Source organism: Scyliorhinus canicula, chromosome 2 (assembly GCF_902713615.1).
Source record: "Scyliorhinus canicula chromosome 2, sScyCan1.1, whole genome shotgun sequence".
Taxonomy (NCBI): domain Eukaryota; kingdom Metazoa; phylum Chordata; class Chondrichthyes; order Carcharhiniformes; family Scyliorhinidae; genus Scyliorhinus; species Scyliorhinus canicula.
In genome coordinates, this window is record NC_052147.1 from 252,523,731 (window position 1) to 252,545,547 (window position 21,817).

General features: G+C 48.9%; 1 protein-coding gene across 3 annotated transcripts in view; it reads left to right on the forward strand.

Annotated features, from left to right (window-relative positions):
- The window catches only part of LOC119962096 (rho GTPase-activating protein 15-like), a 992,501-nt gene that overhangs the window by 285,187 nt on the left and 685,497 nt on the right, over positions 1–21,817 (forward strand). For all 3 annotated transcript variants that reach the window (XM_038789949.1, XM_038789950.1, XM_038789951.1), the window contains one exon: positions 16,948–17,035. In XM_038789949.1, the coding sequence (XP_038645877.1) occupies positions 16,948–17,035 (88 nt within the window). The remainder of the gene's footprint in view (positions 1–16,947; positions 17,036–21,817) is intronic.

A 21,817-nucleotide genomic window follows, 5' to 3' on the forward strand; every position in this document is an offset into this window, starting at 1 on the left:
ATAATGCTTGTAGTTTGGCTCTAGAAGATCCTCAAAATTTGGATAAACATTCATAGCACAAACATTCATAGCACAATCAGGAAAGACTGGCTGCATTACACGAGAGACAGAATGAGACAGAAATACAGAAGAAACTCATTCAGGGTGTCATCTCCAATTTGGGCAGCTGGAAACCTGACAAAGGGAAGCATGTTGTCTTTGATTATGAAGAAGAGAGTGAAAACAAGGCACTGGTTGTGGATATCAGAGGGAGTGTCAAAACCAAAGATGCAAATCTATCAGCAAAAGAATGATCGAATAAAGATACCAAAACAAATGCAGACAAATTCGTAGAGCCACAGTTCTGGATACAGAACTGGCTCAGTCACAGAAGGCAGGGGGTAGCATTAGAAGGGTGTTTTTCTGAATGGAAGTTTGTGATTGGTGGTTTTCCACATCGGTTGGTGCTGGGGCCTCTGTTGTTTGAGGTGTACACAAACGATTTGGAGGAAAAGGTGGCTGGTCTCATTAGTAAGTTCACGGATGACACTGAGGTTTGTGAAGTGGCAGATGGTGTTGAGGATCGTCAGAGGATACAGCAGGACAATGATAGGTTGGAGACTTGGGCAAAGAAATAGAAAATGGAGTTCAATCCGGACAAATGTGAGGTAATGCATTTTCTTAGGTCTAACATAGACGGGAATTATACAGGAAATGGCAAAACTCTTATGAATATAGAAAGTCAGCGATCTGGGCGTGCAGATCCACAGATCTTTGAAAGTGGCAACACAAGTGGACAAGATAGTCAAGAAAGCATATGGAATGCTTGCCTTCGTTGGATGGGTCATTGAGTATAAAAACTGGCAAGTCATGCTACAGTTGTATAGAATGTTGGTAAGGCCGCACTTGGAATGTTGCGCACAATTATGGCCGCCACACCACCAGAAGGATGTGGAGGCCTTTGGAGAGGGTGCAGAGGAGGTTTACCAGGATGTTGCCTGGTCTGGAGGGTGTTGGCTATGTGGAGAGGCGGAATAGACTTGGACTGTTATCATTGGAGCAAAGGTGGTTGAGGGGCGACCTGATAGAGATCTACAAGATTATGAGGGACACTGATAGAGTGGATGGGCAGGCACTCTTTCCCAGGGTGGAGGGGTCCTTCCTGTCTAGGGGGCTGTTAAGGTCTGTCCGGCAAAGTTTAGAGGAGATGTGCGAGGCAGGTTTTTTTACACAGAGGATCGTGAGTGCCTGGAATGCGCTGCCAGGGGAGGTTGTGGAAGCAGATACATTAATGACATTCAAAAGGCATCTCAACAAATACATGGATAGGATGGGTTTAGAGGCACTAGGAATTGCTGAGGGTTTTGGTCAAGTGTCGTATCATGGCCGGTTCAGACTTGGAGGGCGGAAGGGCATGTTTCTATGCTGTATTGATCTTTGTTCTTTGACACCAGGGTGCACTCCGTTAACAAGTCACGATGCAGACACAGGAAATGCCAAACCAATAAAGCAGCAGCTACATTGGCTGAATACTGGCTTAGTTAGAGTTAGAGAGCCAATACATGTTGGAAAATGACTTAATTGAGCCCAGTAGGAGTAACTGGCGTTTGCCAGTAGTATTAGTACCTGAGCCAGATGGAACCACATCTTTCTGCATCGATTAACAGAAAATAAATGCCATCACCAAAACAGATTCATATCCAATTCCAAGATTAGAGGGCTGCATTGACAGGTAGTGCCTCCTTCCTGTCTAAGATTGATCTATTGAAAGGATATTGGCAGGTCACGTTAACACTCAGCGCAAGGGAGATATCTGCTTTTGTAATGCCTCGAGGGTTGCTTCAATGCAGCGTAATGCCATTTAGATTCAAAATACACCAGCAACATTCCAACGGCTTATGTCCCAAGTAGTGGTTGGAGTGCCTAACTGTGTGGTCTACTTGGGTGATGTGGTAGTGTACAGTGACGCGTGGTAGGAACATGTGGAGCAAGTGGAGGAACTATTCCGACAACTGGAGTTGGCCAAGCTAGTAATCAATTTGGCTGAAAGTGAGTTTGCCAAGGCAGAAGTCACCTATTTAGGCCGTGTAGTGGGACAGGGGCAAGTGGTGCCCAGAACGGCATAAGAAAGGGCATTGATGGACCTTCTTGTACCCAACACAAAATGGGAAATTATGAGGTTCCTGGGTATGTGCAGATTCTATATGAAATTTGTATCAAACTTCATTACTTTAGCAGTACCTTTAACCAATGTGCTGGGGGAGCGGGAGTAGTGTGGTTCGCAGACTGCCAAGTGGCATTTGAAAAGTTGAGGGCAATCTTAATAAGTGAAAGGGTGCTGGCCACGCCAGACCATTTAAAATGGCCACAAACGTCAGTCACAAATGGGGGCATGGGCAGTGCTCCTACAAGACAATGAAGCAAGAATAGAGGAGCGAGTGGGATATTTTTCATGAAAAGTCTGTGACAAAAAAGTATTCCTCCATTGAAAAGGAAGCCATCAGCACTTTGAAGTAAATGTCCGGCATAACAATAAATAAAGCTGAGTTTATACAGACCATAATATGTTTGTGGTTTGTGTTTATGGAATAGTTTAAAACCTGGAATGCAAGATTATTCCGTTGGAGTTTATTATTAGAACACTTCAATGTTAAAATTGTACACACTACCGGAAAGGATGATGTGATTGCAGATGCTTTGTCATGGGTTTAAGGACTAACTAGGTAAAAATGTAGAGACTGGGAAGGAAACTTATATAATGGGGATGGGTGGATGGATATGTGCTTGTGATTTATGTCTTGCATAGTTTATAATGAAACATCCGTGCCTTGACGTTTCATTTATTTTAGGGAGGGAGGAACGTAAGGGTCCTTCCTGATGATTCCTTTATCTTCTCTTTCTTCATTTTTGCTCTTATAATTTTGATCCATGGATGCTTAATGGACATATGCCTTTAAGTCAAGTAGAGGAAAAAGGGAATTCAAAAGTCACAACACAGTATGCTCTGCTAGCTCCGGGTAGCAGAACACAGACTTTGTGGCACCGAAGAGATGGGGTGGGACTCAATTCGATTAGTTGGCTGGTGCCCAATGAATTGGCCAAAAGGTTGTATTCTGCCCAGTAACAGGTGGTGGTCGGATCCTGCCTGAGTGGGATGATCTCTAGAGACCTAAGGAAAACAGAGTTGAGACCTGGATACACATAGCAAAGGACCTGCTCTCTCTCCCTCATGCTTTCTCCAAAAATACTAGGAGCAGCAATAGTTCTGAAACTGTAGAGACCTGAATGAATCTACAGTGAAAACCATTACAGACTGGGAAGCAGAAATCCCGACCTGAAAGACAACCATCTGAAACAAAAACTCCTTTTTTTCTTTTACTTATTGTTATTATTATTCACCCCTGTCTTCCCCTCTGTTTTTTTTGTGTTGAGTGCGTGTGTGTAGAGGGTGGGGGAATGAGTTTAAGGGTGGGGGGGGGGATTAGGAATTAGATAATAGTTAACCAGTTGTATTTGCTGCCTATTTCATTACAGTTCTTGTTATAAATAAAAGTTATTGGGCGCGATTCTCCGCACCCGCGGAAAATCGCAAAGTCGGCCGTAAAAACGGCCGACTTTTGCGACGGCCCCGTTCCCGACGTATTCACGTCCGGGAAATGGGCTAGGAATGGGGCCGCGTCAATCACGTGCGCGATAACGCCGGAATGCGATGACGACATGAACACGCCCACGTGAGGCCGCCCGACGCCTTAAAAAGGCGCGGGCGAGCACAGAAACTGTAGGCCAGGATGTCGGAGCAAAGGAGAGCAGCCCCACGATTCTTGGAAGCTGACGTCGAGACGCTGCTCGAATCAATCGAGCAGAGGAGGGGCATCATCTGCCAGCGTAGAGGGCATCGCCACCCTGCCAGCACGGTACGCCAGGCCTGGCGTGAGGTGGCTGCTGCCGTCAGTGCTGTGGGGCAGACCCCTCGCTCTGCAGAGCAATGTCGGAAGAAGATGCACGACCTTACCAGAGCTGCCAGGGTAAGTGCCAAGAGGGTGCCCCCGGGTCACAAACATTCCTCCCCCCTTTACTTAATCAACCACCTCCTCCCCTCCCTGGCACGGGGGGTGGAGGGGGATTGGGGCAGAGTGAGTTGAGGGTGGTTCACAAAGTAGTCACAGACCCAGCGCTCTGGCCCCCGTGGAGAGATGCAATGGTCTTATTACAACTTGACCCCCAAACTATGCCAGTATCTGAACGGCCTGCTGATACCTGCCGTATTGTAATGATCTACCTATGCCCCCTCCCCCAACAGGACATGACCGCTCACAACACTCGTGAGCGGAACAAGACTGGAGGGGGTTCGCCTATCCTTCACCCCCTCACCACGTTTGAGCAGAGGGCACTGGACCATGTTGGGGGATCTGCCACCCGGGAGATCGCGCAATGCGAGGTTGGCGGAGCTGCAACAAGTGAGACAACCCTTCATGACAAACACCCTCCATCCTCTGTCCCTTCACACTCTGCCCACTGGAACACCTACCCCATCCTCTGTCCCTTCACACCCTGCCCACTTGGACACCTCCCCATCCTCTGTCCCTTCACACCCTGCCGACTTGGACACCTCCCCATCCTCTGTCCCTTCACACACCCTGCCCACTTGGACACCTCCCCCATCCTCTGTCCCTTCACACACCCTGCCCACTTGGACACCTCCCCCATCCTCTGTCCCTTCACACACCCTGCCCACTTGGACACCTCCCCATCCTCTGTCCCTTCACACACTCTGCCCACTTGGACACCTACCCCATCCTCTGTCCCTTCACACCCTGCCCACTGGAACACCTCCCCCATCCTCTGTCCCTTCACACCCTGCCCACTGGAACACCTCCCCCATCCTCTGTCCCTTCACACCCTGCCCACTGGGACCGTCCAGCGCCCGGCCGAGCGTCTCTAAATAACCCGTTTCATTCTCTTCCCTAGGACGTGATGCCGAACGACCAGGGCCGTCTGCCTCCAGGCGGACACAGGCATCTGCCCCCACCGCACCCAGGGCCGCACGACAGAGGGTGCCCGATCAGCGGGGAGTCCCATCCTCCCCAATCGAATCTGTGGAGCAGGACGCCCAGAGGGCGGTGAGAGAGGAAGAGAGAGAAATGGCCCGCGAACGCCCTGCGGCCTCTCAGCGGGCCGATGACATAGAGGAGGCATGCACCCAAGACGACCTCGAGCTTGCGACACAGCTATCTCCCACACCATCCACCATCCCAGAGACACTCACCCCGGTTGGCCTATTTAGTGATGAGGCTCCTGGGTCACAGTCTGGGTCGCACATCACAGCTGAGCAGGTACAGCAGGTGGAGGTCGGAGCAGCCGAGGGCCCGGATTGGCGGAGGGCAGGCCAGGCCCAGCATCCAGCTGGCTCCCAGACGTTTTCCGAGTTCCTGGAGTTTCTCAACCCACCCGCACAGCCAATGCATCAAGAAACCCAGGGTCACAATGACGGGATGAGGGCTGTCTTCCAGACTCTGCAGATGCTGTTAGAGGAGTCGAACCGCGTCCATGAGCAGGGAGTGGTGCCGCTCATGGCAGCAACCCAGGCCGACACCGCACGGGTGGCATCCGCGGTGGAGGCAATGGGTCAGGTTATGCAAGGCGTTAGGCTTAATGTGCACGCGTCATCCTCGGCCCTGGACAGGGTTGCCCTCTCACAGGCAGCAATGCGCCAGAGACAACACGACATTGCCGGCGTGCTGCGGGCCTTGGCCGAATCTCAGCAGGTCATGGCCCAGTCGCAGCACGCCATGGCACAGTCACAGCAGTCGATGGCACAGTCCCAGCAGTCAGTCGCGGAGAGCATCAACCGCCTGACACATGTGCTGGATGGCATTGTGCACTCACAGGTTGAGATCGCACAGTCCCTGGCGGGAATGTCTAACTCCCTGGACTCCGTCTCTGCAAAACTTCAGATCCTGGTGGATACCGTTTCAGGCCTCCAGGACTGGCAGCGCCAGGTGTCGGTGGCGCGACAGGGCACCTCCCCGCTCGCACCCCTGTCCCAAAGTGAGGCCCGGGGGCCACCGGGCTCCCCGAGGGAGGAGGAGGTTTCGGGGCCCGTCCCATTAACTCCATCACGGGACGTCCCGGAATTCTCGGCCTCCCCCCGTCCCACCCCTGGTGCATCGGGTGGGCGGCAGGCAGAGCAGGGTGGCACAACGTCACCCGAGACGCCGGCAGAGCAGCCTGGCCCATCAAGGCCGGGTCGCCCCGGGAAACGCTTGCTGAAGGAGAAACGAGTCGAAGGGGGCGATTCGCAGCAATCCTCCTCCACTCCTGCTGTATCATCTGGGGAATCACTTAGACATAGTGGTAGGGCCCGTAAGGCAACAAAGAGAGACACTGAGTAAGTTGGCACGGGTGAAGGGCACAGTAAATTATTGTTAACATTAAACGCACTGTTCCACCTTACTTGTAATACTTGATTGTTCCACAGCCACAGGAATCGTGATGGTGACCGAGTGTCGCTGGGATTGACGAGCGGTGAAACTTCGGTGCCGGGTGTGCAATCCCTGCCCCTCCCCCCACCCCCTCCCACAGCTAGCCCACGCGGGCACGTGATAGAGTGTCCGTGACGAACTCAGCGGCCACCAAGGTGGATGGTTCAGCTATTGCCATGGGTCAGACTCTCTCTAACGATTCTGAGCTCACAGCTCACCGCAGAGCGGGCTGTCATCATTCCACATGGCACTGATCACACCCGCTGACACAGCCATCAATGTTGTGCCATACCGTCTGGACCCAGTGGTAAGGGTGATGTCGAAGTGGAGCAGTGTACACTGAGAGGGGGTGGGGGGTTGTGGTGGTGGCAGTTGTGTGTTGACCCTCTGCACGACTAGCGATACAGGTGGTGGTTTGGTGTTCAGCGGGGACGTCGCATGCGATGCGTGAACCATGCTGCCACCAAGGCGTTGCGTGCCCGCCGTCCTCGCCGGGTCCGTCGTGCCGCCTCCTGGACATCACCAGCACCTGGGTCGTGTCTGCGTGCTGCGCCTGCCACTCCGCCAGCCTCCTCCTCCTCCTCCTCCCTCTCCTCCCTCTCCTCCTCCTCCTCCTCTGTGCTGGCACCACTGCCACTGGCTTCTCCCTCCACCTCCTGCAGCAGGTCATCTCCCCGCTACATCGCGATGTTGTGCAGCACACAGCAGACTGCAACAATGCGAGCGACCCTGTCGGGCTGGTACTGCAGGGCCCCTCCGGAGCGGTCCAGGCACCTGAATCCCATCTTCAGGACACCCCTGGTTGCTGCATGGGCCTCGTTGTATCGGGTTTCCGCATTGGTCTGATGCCTCCATATAGGCGTCATCAGCCAAGACCTCAGCGGATAACTACTGCCGCCTGGCAACCAACCCCTCAACCGGGGGGGAACGGCCCTCAAACATCACAGGGATGTACGACTGCGCCAGTATGTAGGAGTCATGCACACTCCCTGGGAACCTTGCACAGACGTTCATGAACGTCATGTGGGGGTCGCATTCCATCTGGATATTCATGGAGTATGTCCCCCTCCTGTTTGTGAACACGTCCCTGTCCCCTGCAGGCGGGCGCATGGGGACGTGAACACAATCGATTGCCCCCTGCACCATCGGTATCCCGGCCACGCTGGCAAATCCACAAGCTCCTGAGTCTTGAGTTGCTCGGTCCTCGGGAAAGGTGATGTAGCGATCGGCGATGGCATAGAGGGCGTCGGTCACATCCCGGATACACCTGTGGACCGATGACTGGGAGATCCCGGAGAGGTCCCCACTCGGAGACTGGAAGGAGCCGGTCGCATAGAACTTAAGAGCGACCGTCACCTTGATGGCAACCGGGATCGCGCTGAGCTGTGCGCTGAGCGGTGCGCTCACCTCCTCGAAGCTCTCGTCAGCCAGCACGACTGGTTGACGAACTTCAAAAGCAGGTGTGTTGGCCGGCGTGAAAACATGGCGTGATGACGTCGGGAATTCGGCCCATCCGGGCCGGAGAATAGCGTGGGGCCAATAAGTCGGGATTCTGGTCGTGTCGGGGGGTCTTTCAAGGCCTTTGCTGGGAATGCCGACGTGTAGCTTGTGCGGGGTTCGGAGAATAGCGGGAGGGCGTCGGACCGGCATCGCCGTGAAAAAATGCGCAGCCCGCTATTGTCCGAACCGGCGTGAGAGCGGAGAATCACGTCCATTGTGTTTACATTTACAAACCTGGCTGTCGATAATTATTGGGCAGCAAAGGGCCAAAAAAGTCAGGTATTTTTCTAAGAATTATTTGTTCATTCATTTGTGTTGCGGGTCCAGGTTACGCTGGGGGCTAGAATTGACCATACCCTAGTCCAGAGTGCTGTAACAGAGCCTATTAGAGCGAAAAAGGAACATTTTATTCTTGGGAAAAAACTTTAAGCATTTGTATGCTAAATGAAAAGAAACAAGAATATTCAACAGCTACATTAAGATATTAATCAGGGGGCAGCATTGTGGCGCAGTGGTTAGCCCTGCTGTCTCACGGCGCTGAGGTCCCAGGTTCGATCCCGGCTCTGGGTCACTGTCTGTGTGGAGGTTGCACATTCTCTCCGTGTCTGCGTGGGTTTCGCCCCCACAACCCAAAGATGTGCAGGGTAGGTGGATTGGCCACGCTAAATTGTCACTTAATTGCAAAACAATTGAATTGGATACTTTAAATTTATTTAAAGAAAGATATTAATCAGAAATTAAACAAAGATAAATAAAATAGTTTGCATTCTTTAATAAAAGATGTATATAGACTCTTAATTTCTATTCATTAGAATTGCTGATCCAAACGTAATCTGGTTGCACCGACAAAGCATTGTATTTCTCTGTAAAACTTTCAGTTTTTCCTGATCAAAACTTAATTCCACTAAAAGGAGCATCACTACTGGCAATTTCTGAATGCATTTGAAATTGTGTTTTTTTTAAAATGATCGCATGTCTTTCATCTCACCTACAGTCTGGCTTTCAGCTTCCATGATGATTACTTTGATCTAGCTATTTCAGAATAGATTCTTCTGTTAACAGGAAGAGGCAGGAAGAGTAAGACAAATGTAATAAATTCAACCTGGCTCACACCACAGGGAGACCTGAACTTCCATTTGATTCTCTGCCGCCCCGTTCATGGATCCCTTCTGTACAATCAGCAGACTGTGAAATCCTAGAAGAGTTCACGTTCTGCTTATCCTAATTACACAGGCATTACTAACTACACAATAAAATTAGCTTTTAAAAAATAATAAAATCGCCTTTTGGCATTTTCCTTTAATCTCCCATTTGATAAGTGCTGCCATCTGAATTTGCTACCATCTGGTGGCTATTTGAGGAGATGTCACACTGGAAAACTGTTTTTTTTCTGCCCTCTATAGACAAACGTTAAAATGGTTAATGATGCCACTTCAGCACCTTATCTATAAGGATTGATATTGATAGCAATTGAGACTAATGAGCAACTGGCCAATCAACCTGTCATGTTGTTGTAGTATAATGCAGAGATTTGTGGTATCTACATTTGTATTATTGATTTAAAAGTCACAGAATTACACAATTGTCACGGTACAGAAGGCCGCCATTTGGCCTGTCGTGTGTGCACCAGCTCTCCAAACGAGCATCGTGACTTAGTTCCCCTTCCTTTTCCCTGTACCCCTCCACAAATTGCCCTCTTGAATGCTTCGATTGAACCTGCCTCCACTACATTTGCATTCCAAGCCCGATCTGCTCGTAGTGCGAAAAGGTTTTTTTCTCACATCACATTTGCTTCTTTTGCGAATCACTTAAAATCTGAGCCCCCTTGTTCTTGTTTTTGTGACAAGCGGGCACAGTTTTTCGCTATCTATTCTGTTCAGCCCCCTCATGATTTTGACTATCAAATCTCCTCTTCGTCGTCTTCTCTCCAAGGACAACAGTCCCAACCTCTCCAATCTATCCTCATAACTGAAGGTTCTCATCCCTGGAACAATTCTTGTAAATCTCTTCTGCAAATTCGCCAATGCATTCCCATCCTACCTATAGTGTGGTACCCAGAACTGTACACAATACCCCAGCAGAGGTCTAATTAGTGCCTTGTACAAGTTCAGCATAACCTCCTTGCTCTTGTATTCCATGCCCCTATTTATAAAGCCCATTGTACTATATGTGTTATATACTGTTCTTCTAACCTGTCCTGCAGCCTTCAATGATCTATGTACATATAGACCAGGTCCTTTTCCTTCCTCCATCATCAGGACATGACTTGGCATTCTGTTCTACCGCCTGGCAGTAGGGGAGTCCTCAGTATAGGGCTGTGTACATTGGAGTCTTCCATTTTTTATTGTAGACCTGGCGTGGAGAGTGTCTCATGTGGTAGTGCAATGAAAGTGTAGATTAAGGTGGTTCACGGACTCCCAGGCCACATGCCATTTGTGGGCATGGGGGAGTCTGCATTCCATGTTTATGTAGGTTGCCCAGCGTGGCAGACTCTTTTTAGTTATTTGAAAGGGGTGCTCCTCAACTTTTGGTTGCACTTCAGTACTAATCTTTGGTCACCCGGCGCAAAGGGACCGATCTGCTCGTGGTGCGAAAAGGTTTTTTTCTCACATCACATGGAGGGGTAGGGGGGGGAGGGGTTGGAGACAGGAGGATCGCCTCATACGTCTCTTCCTGGGCCTGGTCAAGTTGACCATTAACAAGCCCAGGCAGCGGGCGGTCAAGGGGGGGTCATTGAACCTGACTGTCTGCCCTTCTACCGCGGCTACGTTTGTGGCTGGGTGGCCTTGGAAAGGGAGCACATGGAGTCTACCGACACAGTTCAGGTTTTCAGCGACCGGTGGGCACTGTGGAGACAGGGGTGCGTAATCACCCCCGATTAGTTCAGTTTCCCGTTGGCATTTTATTTTAGTCCCAGTGCCTCATCCGAGACTGTCTCTCCAGTCATTTCTGTTTAACTTAGTGACTGTTTATCATTCTTCCTCTCAAAATGCATCACCTCACACTTCTCTGCAATAAACTTCATTTGCCACCTATCTGTGGCACTTACCTACCAACTTGTCTATGTCTTTTTGAAGTTCTACACTATCATCCTCACAGTTTACAATACTTCTCAGTTTTATGCAACCTGCAAACTTCAAAATTGTCCCGTCCATACCAAGATCCAGATCATTACGAAAAGCAAGGGTCCCATTACCAACCCCTGGAGAAGACCACAACAAATGTTGCTCCAGCCTGAAAAATAACCATTGGCCATTCCTCTCCGCTTCCTATTATTCAGCCAACTTTGTATCCATGTGCTACTGTCCCATAAGACCATAAGATACGGGGCTGCACGAGGTGGCACGGTAGCACAGTGGTTAGTACTGCTGCTTCACAGCACCTGGGTCGAATCCCGGCTTGAGTCACTGTCTGTGCGGAGTCTGCACATTCTCCCCGTGTCTGCGTGGGTTTCTTCCAGGTGCTCCAGTTTCCTCCCACAAGTCCTAAAAGTTGTGCTGTTCGGTAATTTGGACATTCTGAATTCGTCCTCTGTGTACCCGAACAGGCGCCGGAATGTGGCGACTAGGGGCGTTTCACAGTAACTTAATTGCAGTGTTAATGTAAGCATACTTGTGACAATAAATATTATAAAAAATAATAAAAATATTGGAGCACAATTAGGCCATTCAGCCCATCGAGTCTGCTCCACCATTCAATCATGACTGATATGTTTCTCATCCCCCATCCCGCCTTCGCCCCATAACCACTGATTAATCAAGAACCTATCTCTCTCTGTCTTAAAGACACTCAGTGACTTGGCCTCCACGGCCTTCTGTGGCAAAGTGTGGCAAAGAGTTCCACAGATTCACCACCCTTTGGCTAAATAAATTCCTCCTCATCTCTGTTTTAAAGGGTCGACCCTTCAGTCTGAGGCTGTGCCCTCAGGTTCTAGTTTCTCCTACCAGTGGAAACATCCACTCCACATTCACTCTACCTGGGCCTCTCAGTATTCTTTAATTCCTTGAGCTATAACTTTTCTCACAAGACTGTGGCAGTGTATTGAATACCTTCTGAAAATCGATGTGCATCACATCAACATCATTACCCAGATCAAACATTTCTGCTATCTCCTCAAAAAACTGCAGCAAGTTAGTCAATATGATTTCCCCTTTAGAAATCCATGTTGGCTCTTTCTAATCAACCCACAGAAATACTGCAATTGCTGGAAGTATGAATTAGGAACAAAAATTGCTGGAAATACACAACAGATCGGGCAGAATTGTGAAGAGAAATGGAGTTAATGGGTGCGATTTCCCCATCCCGTTACTCCAGCTGATCTCCTTATGTTGGGTGTATAGCAGAAGAGGCCCAAAATGGTTTCATATCAGGGGCCAAACCGATGGCGGTGCACCTGACCCGTTTTGCCCGGCACGATCTGGACATGATCCACATAAGTATATTTAATGGCTCATTTAAATATGTGTAGCCCATTTGAGGCTGCATTGGTCCGGCTCCCTGTTGTCACTAGCCGGACTGGTGAGGCCTCGATCCGGCTCGGATTAGTACTAGTCTCCACAAATGGAGAGCAGGCATGATGGCCACACTGGGAGGCTCGGAGGCCATTAGAGCCCCCCGGGTGGTCAGTGCCCTGGCAGTACCCCTAGCACCTGGGCAGTTGAGACCTTGGCAGGGTCTAGGCACCAGGCTGACACTGCTGGGATGCCAAGGGGCACTGTCAAGGGGCAGGGCCATGCCTGAAAAATGGGGATTGAAGGGATGATATGAAGGGTGGGGGGGGGGGGGTAAAGGGGAGACCTGAAAGGGGGGGTGCTAAAGGTGTGGGGGAAGTCCTCAGTGGCCCCATAGTGGGATATGCTCACTTGGTGGGGAGAGTGGAGGGGTCAAAGCCCATGTGGATGGATGGGTGTGCAGCCAGGTCACCGTCATTACTCAGTTGATTGGTTCAGATGACCTCTTACGAGAGCACTCCTGCTCTTGCAGACCTCGCAAATATAATAAAATGACCCTTTTTGGCTGCTGTATTATCAATAAAACTGGTCAGAGTCTGTGCCACATGCACTGCCATGATGTCTCCAAGTATGACAGCCAAGATCCTATGTATATCCTGCAACTCCAATTTTCATACTAAGAAAAGCCGAAACAGGGGTAGGTACTCTATCTGCCCAGTAGTCAACCTCTTCAAAAATGCTGGTAAAGCTGGTAAATCTGCTGGTAAATCTCCCAAAGCCACTTTCAGTCATTCAATTCCTTCTTAATTCTGATTTAGGCAAATTAAAATTGGACCAATCTTCTGGATTCTTCTTTATCTAAAACTGGGAAGAGCAGAGCATTCATGGGGCATTATCCATCTTGCTTTCTCCTAAATGGTAATCAATGTCCTTATGTACGTTTGTTCTCAAAAGTCTTAAATCATAAACCTGTTAAAATATTTGTCACAATGATATGTTCTGTTGGAAGATGTGGCAATTGAACAGGAGATGGTATACACTGCTGCTGCATGATGCACCACCGGGACTCACCAAGGCTCCTTGGACAGCACCTTCCAAACTCATGACTGCTACCATCTAGAAAAACAAGAGTAGCAGATACATGGGAATACCTCCACCTGGAAGTTCCTCTCCAAGCCACTCACCATCCTGACCTGGAAATCTATTAACGTTCCTTCAATTTTGTTGTGTGAATATCTTGGAAGTGCCTCCCAAACAGCACTGTGCTTACACCACATGGACTGCAGAAGTTCAAAAAGGCACTTTCTCAAGGACAATTAGGGCTGGGCAATAACTGCTGGCTGAGTGAGCAATAAGTAAAGCTTTTAATTAATTAGAATCATTAACTTCCTGGTTGAGTCAATACATGGGGTGGGATTCTCCATTGGCTGATGCCGAAATCGAGAAACGTGATTGGGCAGAGAATCAGTTCCAATGCCGAATTCACGGCAGACACTGATTTGACACCAAATCTCAATTCCCTGTCACCTCGACAGCTCCATAAATGCGGTCCAGAACACACGGAGAACAAATACCATTGGCATATCATTAGCGGGCCCGACCTGGTATTCTCCAGAGCCTCCACAATTCTCCGCCTCCGATGGGCCAAGTTCCCGACGGCGCGGTTCACTTGTGCTTTTAAATATCGTGAACCCGGCGTCATGGCTGATGAGGGAGAGAGAGGAGGCAAGAAACAAAGAGGCACGACTGCGGGCTGCCGAGCTGGTCACTCGCCAGGCTGGCTGGGGTCACTGCCAGGGATGGGGGAGGGGGGTGTGTGTGACAGGGGACGGGCTGTGTGACTGGGGTGACCCCACACGGGACTGAGCGGTGCCCAGGCATGGACCGCCAATGCCACGCCCTGCACTGCATCCATCTTTCTGCACACCCTACTGACCTCCCACCTTGGCCCTTGGTTCTGCAAAGTGACACCGGCCATATGGGTATCCCCGGCAATATTGGTGCCCCCCCCCCCCACTTCCCCACCCCACACTCCGCCATCCCATCCCCCCTAACACACTTGGCTGCCACTTGCTGGTGGGTCATGACCCGGCCCACTCAAGGGCAACTGTAGCCCCTACGGGGGCACTGGACAGAGGCCACGGAGAGTACCACTGGCAAGGGCAGTGCCAGCCGACAGTACACCTGGCAGCAGGAAAGGGTGCCATTACCAGAGGCCCCCATGGTGCCGGGCAATGACAGGGCCTGGGGTGCGGAGATGGAGAGGACACAAGAGGACATGCAGGGCAGGACTGCACTGCCATCCAGGGCCATCCTGCATACCTTTGGACCTGATTGGGCATGGGGGTATGCACCATACTAACATGCCGGCATTTTAACTCCTGCAGACAATGGATATTGGGATTCGACCAGCATTGGTGGCCTTCCTCCTGGTCGCCGCAGCCCTGGGGGATGCCCTGTGGCTGCACGAGCTGGCGCTGCTCGAGGAGGAGGAGGAAGCAGTATGCAGCAGAGCCTGCCGCAGAGGAACAGGAAGCAGCCGTCCAGAATGGAGAGCGTGCCTTCCAACAGGCCAATAAGGAGAAGATGCAATGGAGGTGCCGTATGAGGCCTCGTGTGTACCGGCAGCGCCTGTCAATCGAGGTTGTGCCGGGTCAGGAATGCGAAGACTCTGGCTGAGCAGGGAGACAGTGTGGCATATCTGCCAGATCATGGCAACCTGGCACTGCGGGGTTATGATCGATCCCAGCCCTTTGGAGATCAGACGTAGACAGCAGCTAACTGCTCACTTAAATATGCAAATCTGAATCCCACCCAGGGAGGGTGGGATCCAGATTGCGATGTCTGACGAGATCTCTCCAAGCGTCGCTAATCACACGAGATTTTTCTTTTGTTACGATCAGGTGAGCAACGATTGAATGGCTCCTCTCTTTTCCCTTTCATTGTTTGACCGCAACAGGTTTTTTGTTAATATTGATAAATTTGTCCATTCAGCGGGTGTTTAAATGTTTTCCTGTATAATCATAAAAGACACAATTTCAAAGGTTGTCTTCACTTTCGCAAAGAGGGTTGCATTTATTGTACTTAGACCATTCAAATAATAAAATACTCTTCGACTTTCACAAGCACATAAACAGAGTGGGGAAGGATAGATGAAGAAAATGAAATGCAGTAAAATTAAGGAGATACAGTTCATGGAGGTTAGTGACTTCGCTGGCTTCAGGCTGAATTGGGTGGTGCTACTGCTTTAACTTAGTCTTCCTGGTACTTTTAGTGTTGAGGTGATTTGAAGACGCAGATCGATGATTTGTGTCTTTCTCTGAAGACCATGATGCGAGGTTGAATCCTTTTCAGAAAACTAGGCACCTGAGTTAGTCACAAGCGTCAAACAGGGCTCAAAAGCTTGTTAGTTAGCTTGAACGAGAGAAGAAGCAACCCACTCTGGATCTTGTTCCTTCAGCATCCCAGCTGTATGTCCTTCTGCAAAGAAAGCAGGTGCTTAAAACACACAAGGCTTATCACATGGCCTTTTCTCTTCAATTGCCCAGCATTCCAATTAAGGATCCATGGCCAGTGTTTTCCAATTGGAACTTGATTAGATAATGTCTGGGACTCCCTCTTCCAGCCTGGGACCCAGTGTCCCAGTGATTATCGCTAACGATTGATTGTCTAGATTCTGTGCTAATGGGATAGGAGGTGCGGTCCATTCACACTCTGCTACGGGTTCTTTTGAGTTCTTTTGCAGACATGTTTGTTTTCATCTCAATGGTATTTGAATGTGGAAGGTACAGTGATGCAAATTCTGTAGCCAACTTTGGCTGTGAGCTCAAACCATTGGAATGCAGTTTTGTCTCTTTTTTTAAAAAAATATTCGATTGGGGGTTTTCATCTGTTAGATTTAAAGATCATTTTTTGATATAAAGCATGTTTTAAAGAAAATTTCAACATCTTCCAGCATATCCTTGTATAAGGTTCATATATAACTAATGGTCCCTTTGGCAACAGGATGGACAATGTTAAAAGCACATTATCTGTGAGTTATGTCTAGTTAAACAATAATGAAGGAAGTTTCTATCACTGGAGTGAAATTAATGGAGCTGCTCTCTTTCAGAAGTAGCAGAATTTCAAAGCAAAGCACTCTGTGACAAGTTTTTGTAGCACTAAAGTGCTTCCTGGAAATCAGTAGGGAATGATGAAGATCATAAAAATGAGATGAAAGCACTTTTTTTCCCCCGTAATGATGGTATGTTAGTCCTGAATTTCTGCCAATCTTTTGTCTCAGCTCTAACCCGAAATTTTTGGGAAGATGTTTGTGCCTCCAAGTTATTCCAGTCTATTTTGTGAGCTCGGTGGAGGAAAAAGGAAATCAAATTAAACACAGGAACCAACTTATCTGGTATCAAATTTAACAACCAGCCTCCCGTGAAGCTAACTATTAACAGATTAATTGGTGGGGTGTGACGCTGAGATTGATGGTCACAAATATTCTGTACTGTTTGGTCTGAGGACATCAAGATCTTACTTCTTTTTTTCAGGAAAAACTGGACCAGTTCTTGGGTTTGCCTCGAGGGGAACAAAATTGAATTCTACAAAGAACGCAAACAACAAACTTTAGCCAGTTTGGTAAGCTCTTCTGAAGATATCTGTTGTGACATCTTGTTAAAGTGAGACCTGCACTTGACGTGCAGCCTTTGATCTGCAGCTAAATGTCTCATGCTGTCTGCTAGTCAGTTTGAAGGTGGGATCCGAATAGCTGCAGTGGTGAATGAAAGCAAGCCTTAAGGAAGATACAAGGCCACTGATTTTCTTTCCCATGCAGTTGGCATTAATAACTAACTGTGACAGACGTGGGTGGGAAAAAAAATGAAGGATTTTGACTGTCTGACAGCAGTTGTTACCTTGCAGCTGAAAGACGCTCAGGGAAAAACAAGGCGCGCGCACCTCTGTGTGGGATCAAGACCAGGGAGCAGACAGTGACACAGTGTGTGTAGAAGAGAGCTGTCTTTGATGATAGCCCACTGCTAAGTGCTCTCAAGGGTGGGCAGGACCTGCCAGACCTTATTGAAGTGATGTGCGGCTGGGAAGGTGTACTCTGTGCAGGAGTCAAAATGAATAAACTCTTTTGATGTAGCAGTTGACTAAAATCCATTACTCCGACTGTCATGCAGGCATTTTGGCAGCTTGTAACATGCGACTCCCATATTAATTCTGACAAAATGACCAAGTTATCTATCAAAGTAACTGAAATGTTAAGCGCTAAAGGAAATGCAATCTGTACCTCGTAGCCTTACACATAGATTTAATAGCCGAAAGCGAAGTCCTCCCGAACGGGGTAGACCAACCTAAACGAAGGGAAGTGGCATCCATACAAGTGCAAGCATACAGCTCTTTATTAAAATTTAGCACGCGCCCAAGAATAATTTTTTTTTAAATTGTTCATATTTTTTAGCGTAGATTTCAGGTTTTTGTTGAAAGAACAAACATCCTCTCTGGGAAAATCCATATTTGGATAAACAGATCTGTGAAGCTAAGAATCCAAAGTATATAATTGTATATGTGGAAAATATGTTAGCATATTCTATGCATGCATCGACTTGAAAATAATGGGCTGGATTCTCCTGTCCCCCGGACATGTGTTTCTCGATGGTGCTCCGTTCACTGGCAGCGCAATTCTATCTTCCTGTCGCTTCTCAATGCGACTTCCCATTGTCGCCACCTAACGCCACCGGGAAATGTTCTGGTGGAGGTGCACTAGCAACGACCGGAGAATTCCAGCCAATGTGTTTAGATTTTTGCCATTATTTGTTTTACCGTGATCTGTGCTTTGCGTACGTACATTCTTCTGAAGAATTCATAATGCGATGACAATGGAGCAGAGTTCCCGCTTTGAGCACAACTAGGAATCTGGACCTGAATTGCACTGGTTTTCTGAACTGAAATTAAGGTACAGGTTTCCGCTCACAGTCATTTAGCAATCCTGATATAAAACCTCCATGAACCAATGCAATTGGGAAGCATAATGGAAGGTAATTGTTTTCTCACAGTAAAAAACACACCGCTGCATTTAAGAGGAGTAACCTGAAGCTGTTTTATTAACACTGCTGAAAATTGGCCCTGACAAGAAATATGCATATTTGTTTATGAGTGCCTAGACCACTACCTGTGAGGAACCAATTTTAAACAACGGAAAATAATTTTAAAACATTAAAATGTAAAAATTCAAATTAAGTTTTCAAAACATGACTATTCATACCCTTATAGTTAAAAAGAAGCTTAATTTGATTTTGAATGCTTAATTTCTCGAATGATCACAAATGAACACATTCGGTAGAAGCTTGCCTTAATGATTAATTATAGGAGCAAGGACAGATTTGTGGGTGGGGCTGGTTTCCAGCACAACGTTTTTTACACCAGTGTTGAAAACCTCATCTGTTCAATGTTTTTCATTTGAATCTCAATTTTCTTTCTGCTGGTTTGGCTGATTTCTATCAAAGAAACTTGGAAACATAGAAAATAAGAGCAGGAGTGGGCCTTTCAGTCCTTCGAGTCTTCTCCACCATTCATTATGATCATGGCTGATCATTCAACTCAGTAATCTGTTCCCACTTTCCCTCTATATCCTTTGATTACTTTAGCCCAAGAGCTGTATCTAACTCCTTGAAAACATATTGGTCTCAACTGCTTTCTGTGTTAGCGAATTCCACAGGCTCACCACTCTCTCTGGTGAAGATATTTCTCCTCATCTTCGTCCTAAATGGTTTACCCCGTATCCTTAGACTGTGACCCCTGGTTCTGGACTCACCCACCATCGGGAACATCCTACTTACATCTATCCTGTCTTGTCCTGTTAGACTTTTATAGGTTTCTAAGAAACCCCTCTCATTCTTTGAAACCGACTCAATCTCTCCTCATATGTCAGTCCCAACATGCATAGATAGGTACATAGAATTTACAGTGCAGAAGGAGGCCATTCAGCCCATTGAGTCTGCAGGGCTCTTGGAAAGAGCACCCTACTCAAGCACACACCTGCACCCTATCCCCGTAACCCAGTAACCCCACTTAACCTTTTTGGACACGAAGGGCAATTTAGCATGGCCAATCCACCTAACCCGCACATCTTTGGACTGTGGGAGGAAACCGGAGCACCTGGAGGAAACCCATGCAGACATGGGGAGAACATGCAGACTCCACACAGACAGTGACCCAAGCCTGGAATCGAACCTGGGACCCTGGAGATGTGAAGCAACTGTGCTAACCACTATGCTACCGTGCTGCCTTTATTTTGTTCTCAGGACATAGACATAGAACAGTACAGCACAGAACAGGCCCTCCGGCCCTCGATGTTGTGCCGAGCAATGATCACCCTACCTAAACCCACGTAACCCGTATACCCGTAACCCAACAATCCCCCCATTAACCTTACACTACGGGCAATTTAGCATGGCCAATCCACCTAACCCGCACATCTTTGGACTGTGGGAGGAAACCGGAGCACCCGGAGGAAACCCACGCACACACGGGGAGGACGTGCAGACTCCACACAGACAGTGACCCAGCCGGGAATCGAACCTGGGACCCTGGAGCTGTGAAGCATTGATGCTAACCACCATGCTACCGTGAGGCCCCATCTCGGGAATCAGTGTGGTAAACCTTCGCTGCACTCCGTCCAGAGCAAGGTCATCTCTCCTTAGATAAGGAGGTTAAAACTGTACACAATATTCCAGGTGTGGTCTCACCAAAGCCCTGCATAATTACCGCAAGCTGAAATCAGAACTGTGGCCACAGATCTGTGAAACAGTACACTGGGCTCTGTTCGGCAAATTTTAATTCAGAGTGTCTTTTCCATTTTTATCAATCTTTAGAACATTCCAAATGAAATGAAAAATATCTGCAGCCAGAGCATGACAAACAACTTTGAAATGTGAAAATGTCATGAAAAAAAATATACAGATATTCAGGTTTTATAATTTAATGCACTTCCATCATTTGAAATAAACCTGACATATTAAAGATTTAAAATGGCATCTGTTAAAGAATATGTAAAATCTGGGAATATTTCCTTTACATCAAACCTTACTTCCAATTAAATAAATATTTTGACGATGATTGAATAAGCTTGGACAAAGAATTGGCGGCTAAGTTAAGTATTCAGACACTCAAACTTTAGTTTTTCAAATTGAGAAAGTACATAACCATTTGGTGTGATACAAGATGATTTGGTAAGAAGGATGAATAGATCAGTGGACTTTAAACATTTTTCCAGCGAGCATCAGTATTGCCCCCAGGGAAGCTCTACAGCACTGACAAAAGAACACGTGCCTTGAAACCACAAAGTCACAGCTGTTTGAGCCTCTGCTTCAACATTGGTCATTGCAAATTCACCAAGTATTCCATGGACACCACATTTTGGCAGATTACTTCAGTTCCTGGAAAGAGGGAGAACAAAACTGATACCACATGTTGGGCTGAATCTTTTGGAGGCTCCAGGGTCTCAGGCACTGGTTAGAGAGCTCAACCCTTTCTTGGCCCGTGCAGCACAGTGGGTAGCACTGCTGCTTCAGGGGACCCGGGTTCGATTCCGGACTTGGGGCGCGATTCTCCGCACTCACGACGGTTCGGAGAATAGCGGGCGTCGGAAATTTTTACGGCGACGCTGTTCCGACGCCCTCCCGCTATTCTCCGAACCCCGCAAATTGTCGGAGTCGCGTTTCCCGACAAACGCTTCCTTCCCGCCCCTGACACGACCAGAATCGCCACTGAGAGCCCCCCCGCTATTCACCGGCCCGGATGGGCCGAAGTCCCGACGTCATGGCGCCCTGTTTGGACGTCGTGAAACACACCTGCTTTTTAAATTCGTCAACCAGTCGGCCTGGCTGACGACAGCTTGGAGGAGGTCAGGGCACCACTCTGCGCACCGCTCAGTGCACCGTTCAGCGCACCGCTCGAGTCTGGCCACAACGGGGAAGGCATCCCTGGGAACGGGAGGGGGTCCAGAACGGGGGCAGTGGGGGGGAGACGGGGGAGGCAGTGGGGGCGACGGGGGAGGCAGTGGGGGCGACGGGGGAGGCAGAGGGGGCGACGGGGGAGGCAGTGGGGGAGACGGAGGGGGCAGTGGGGGAGACGGAGGAGGCAGTGGGGGAGACGGAGGAGGCAGTGGGGGAGACGGAGGGGGCAGTGGGGGAGACGGAGGGGGCAGTGGGGGAGACGGATGAGGCAGTGGGGGAGACGGAGGGGGCAGTGGGGGAGACGGGGGAGGCAGTGGGGGGCGACGGAGGGGGGGTGGTTCGGTAGAAAGAGAGCCGTCCAACCCCGTAACAAAATGTCTGCCAGCATGCCATGGTGTGCAGGTGACGAGGACACGGCCGCTGGTTCCCCTGTGGCTTCCGGCCACAGGCAACTGACGCA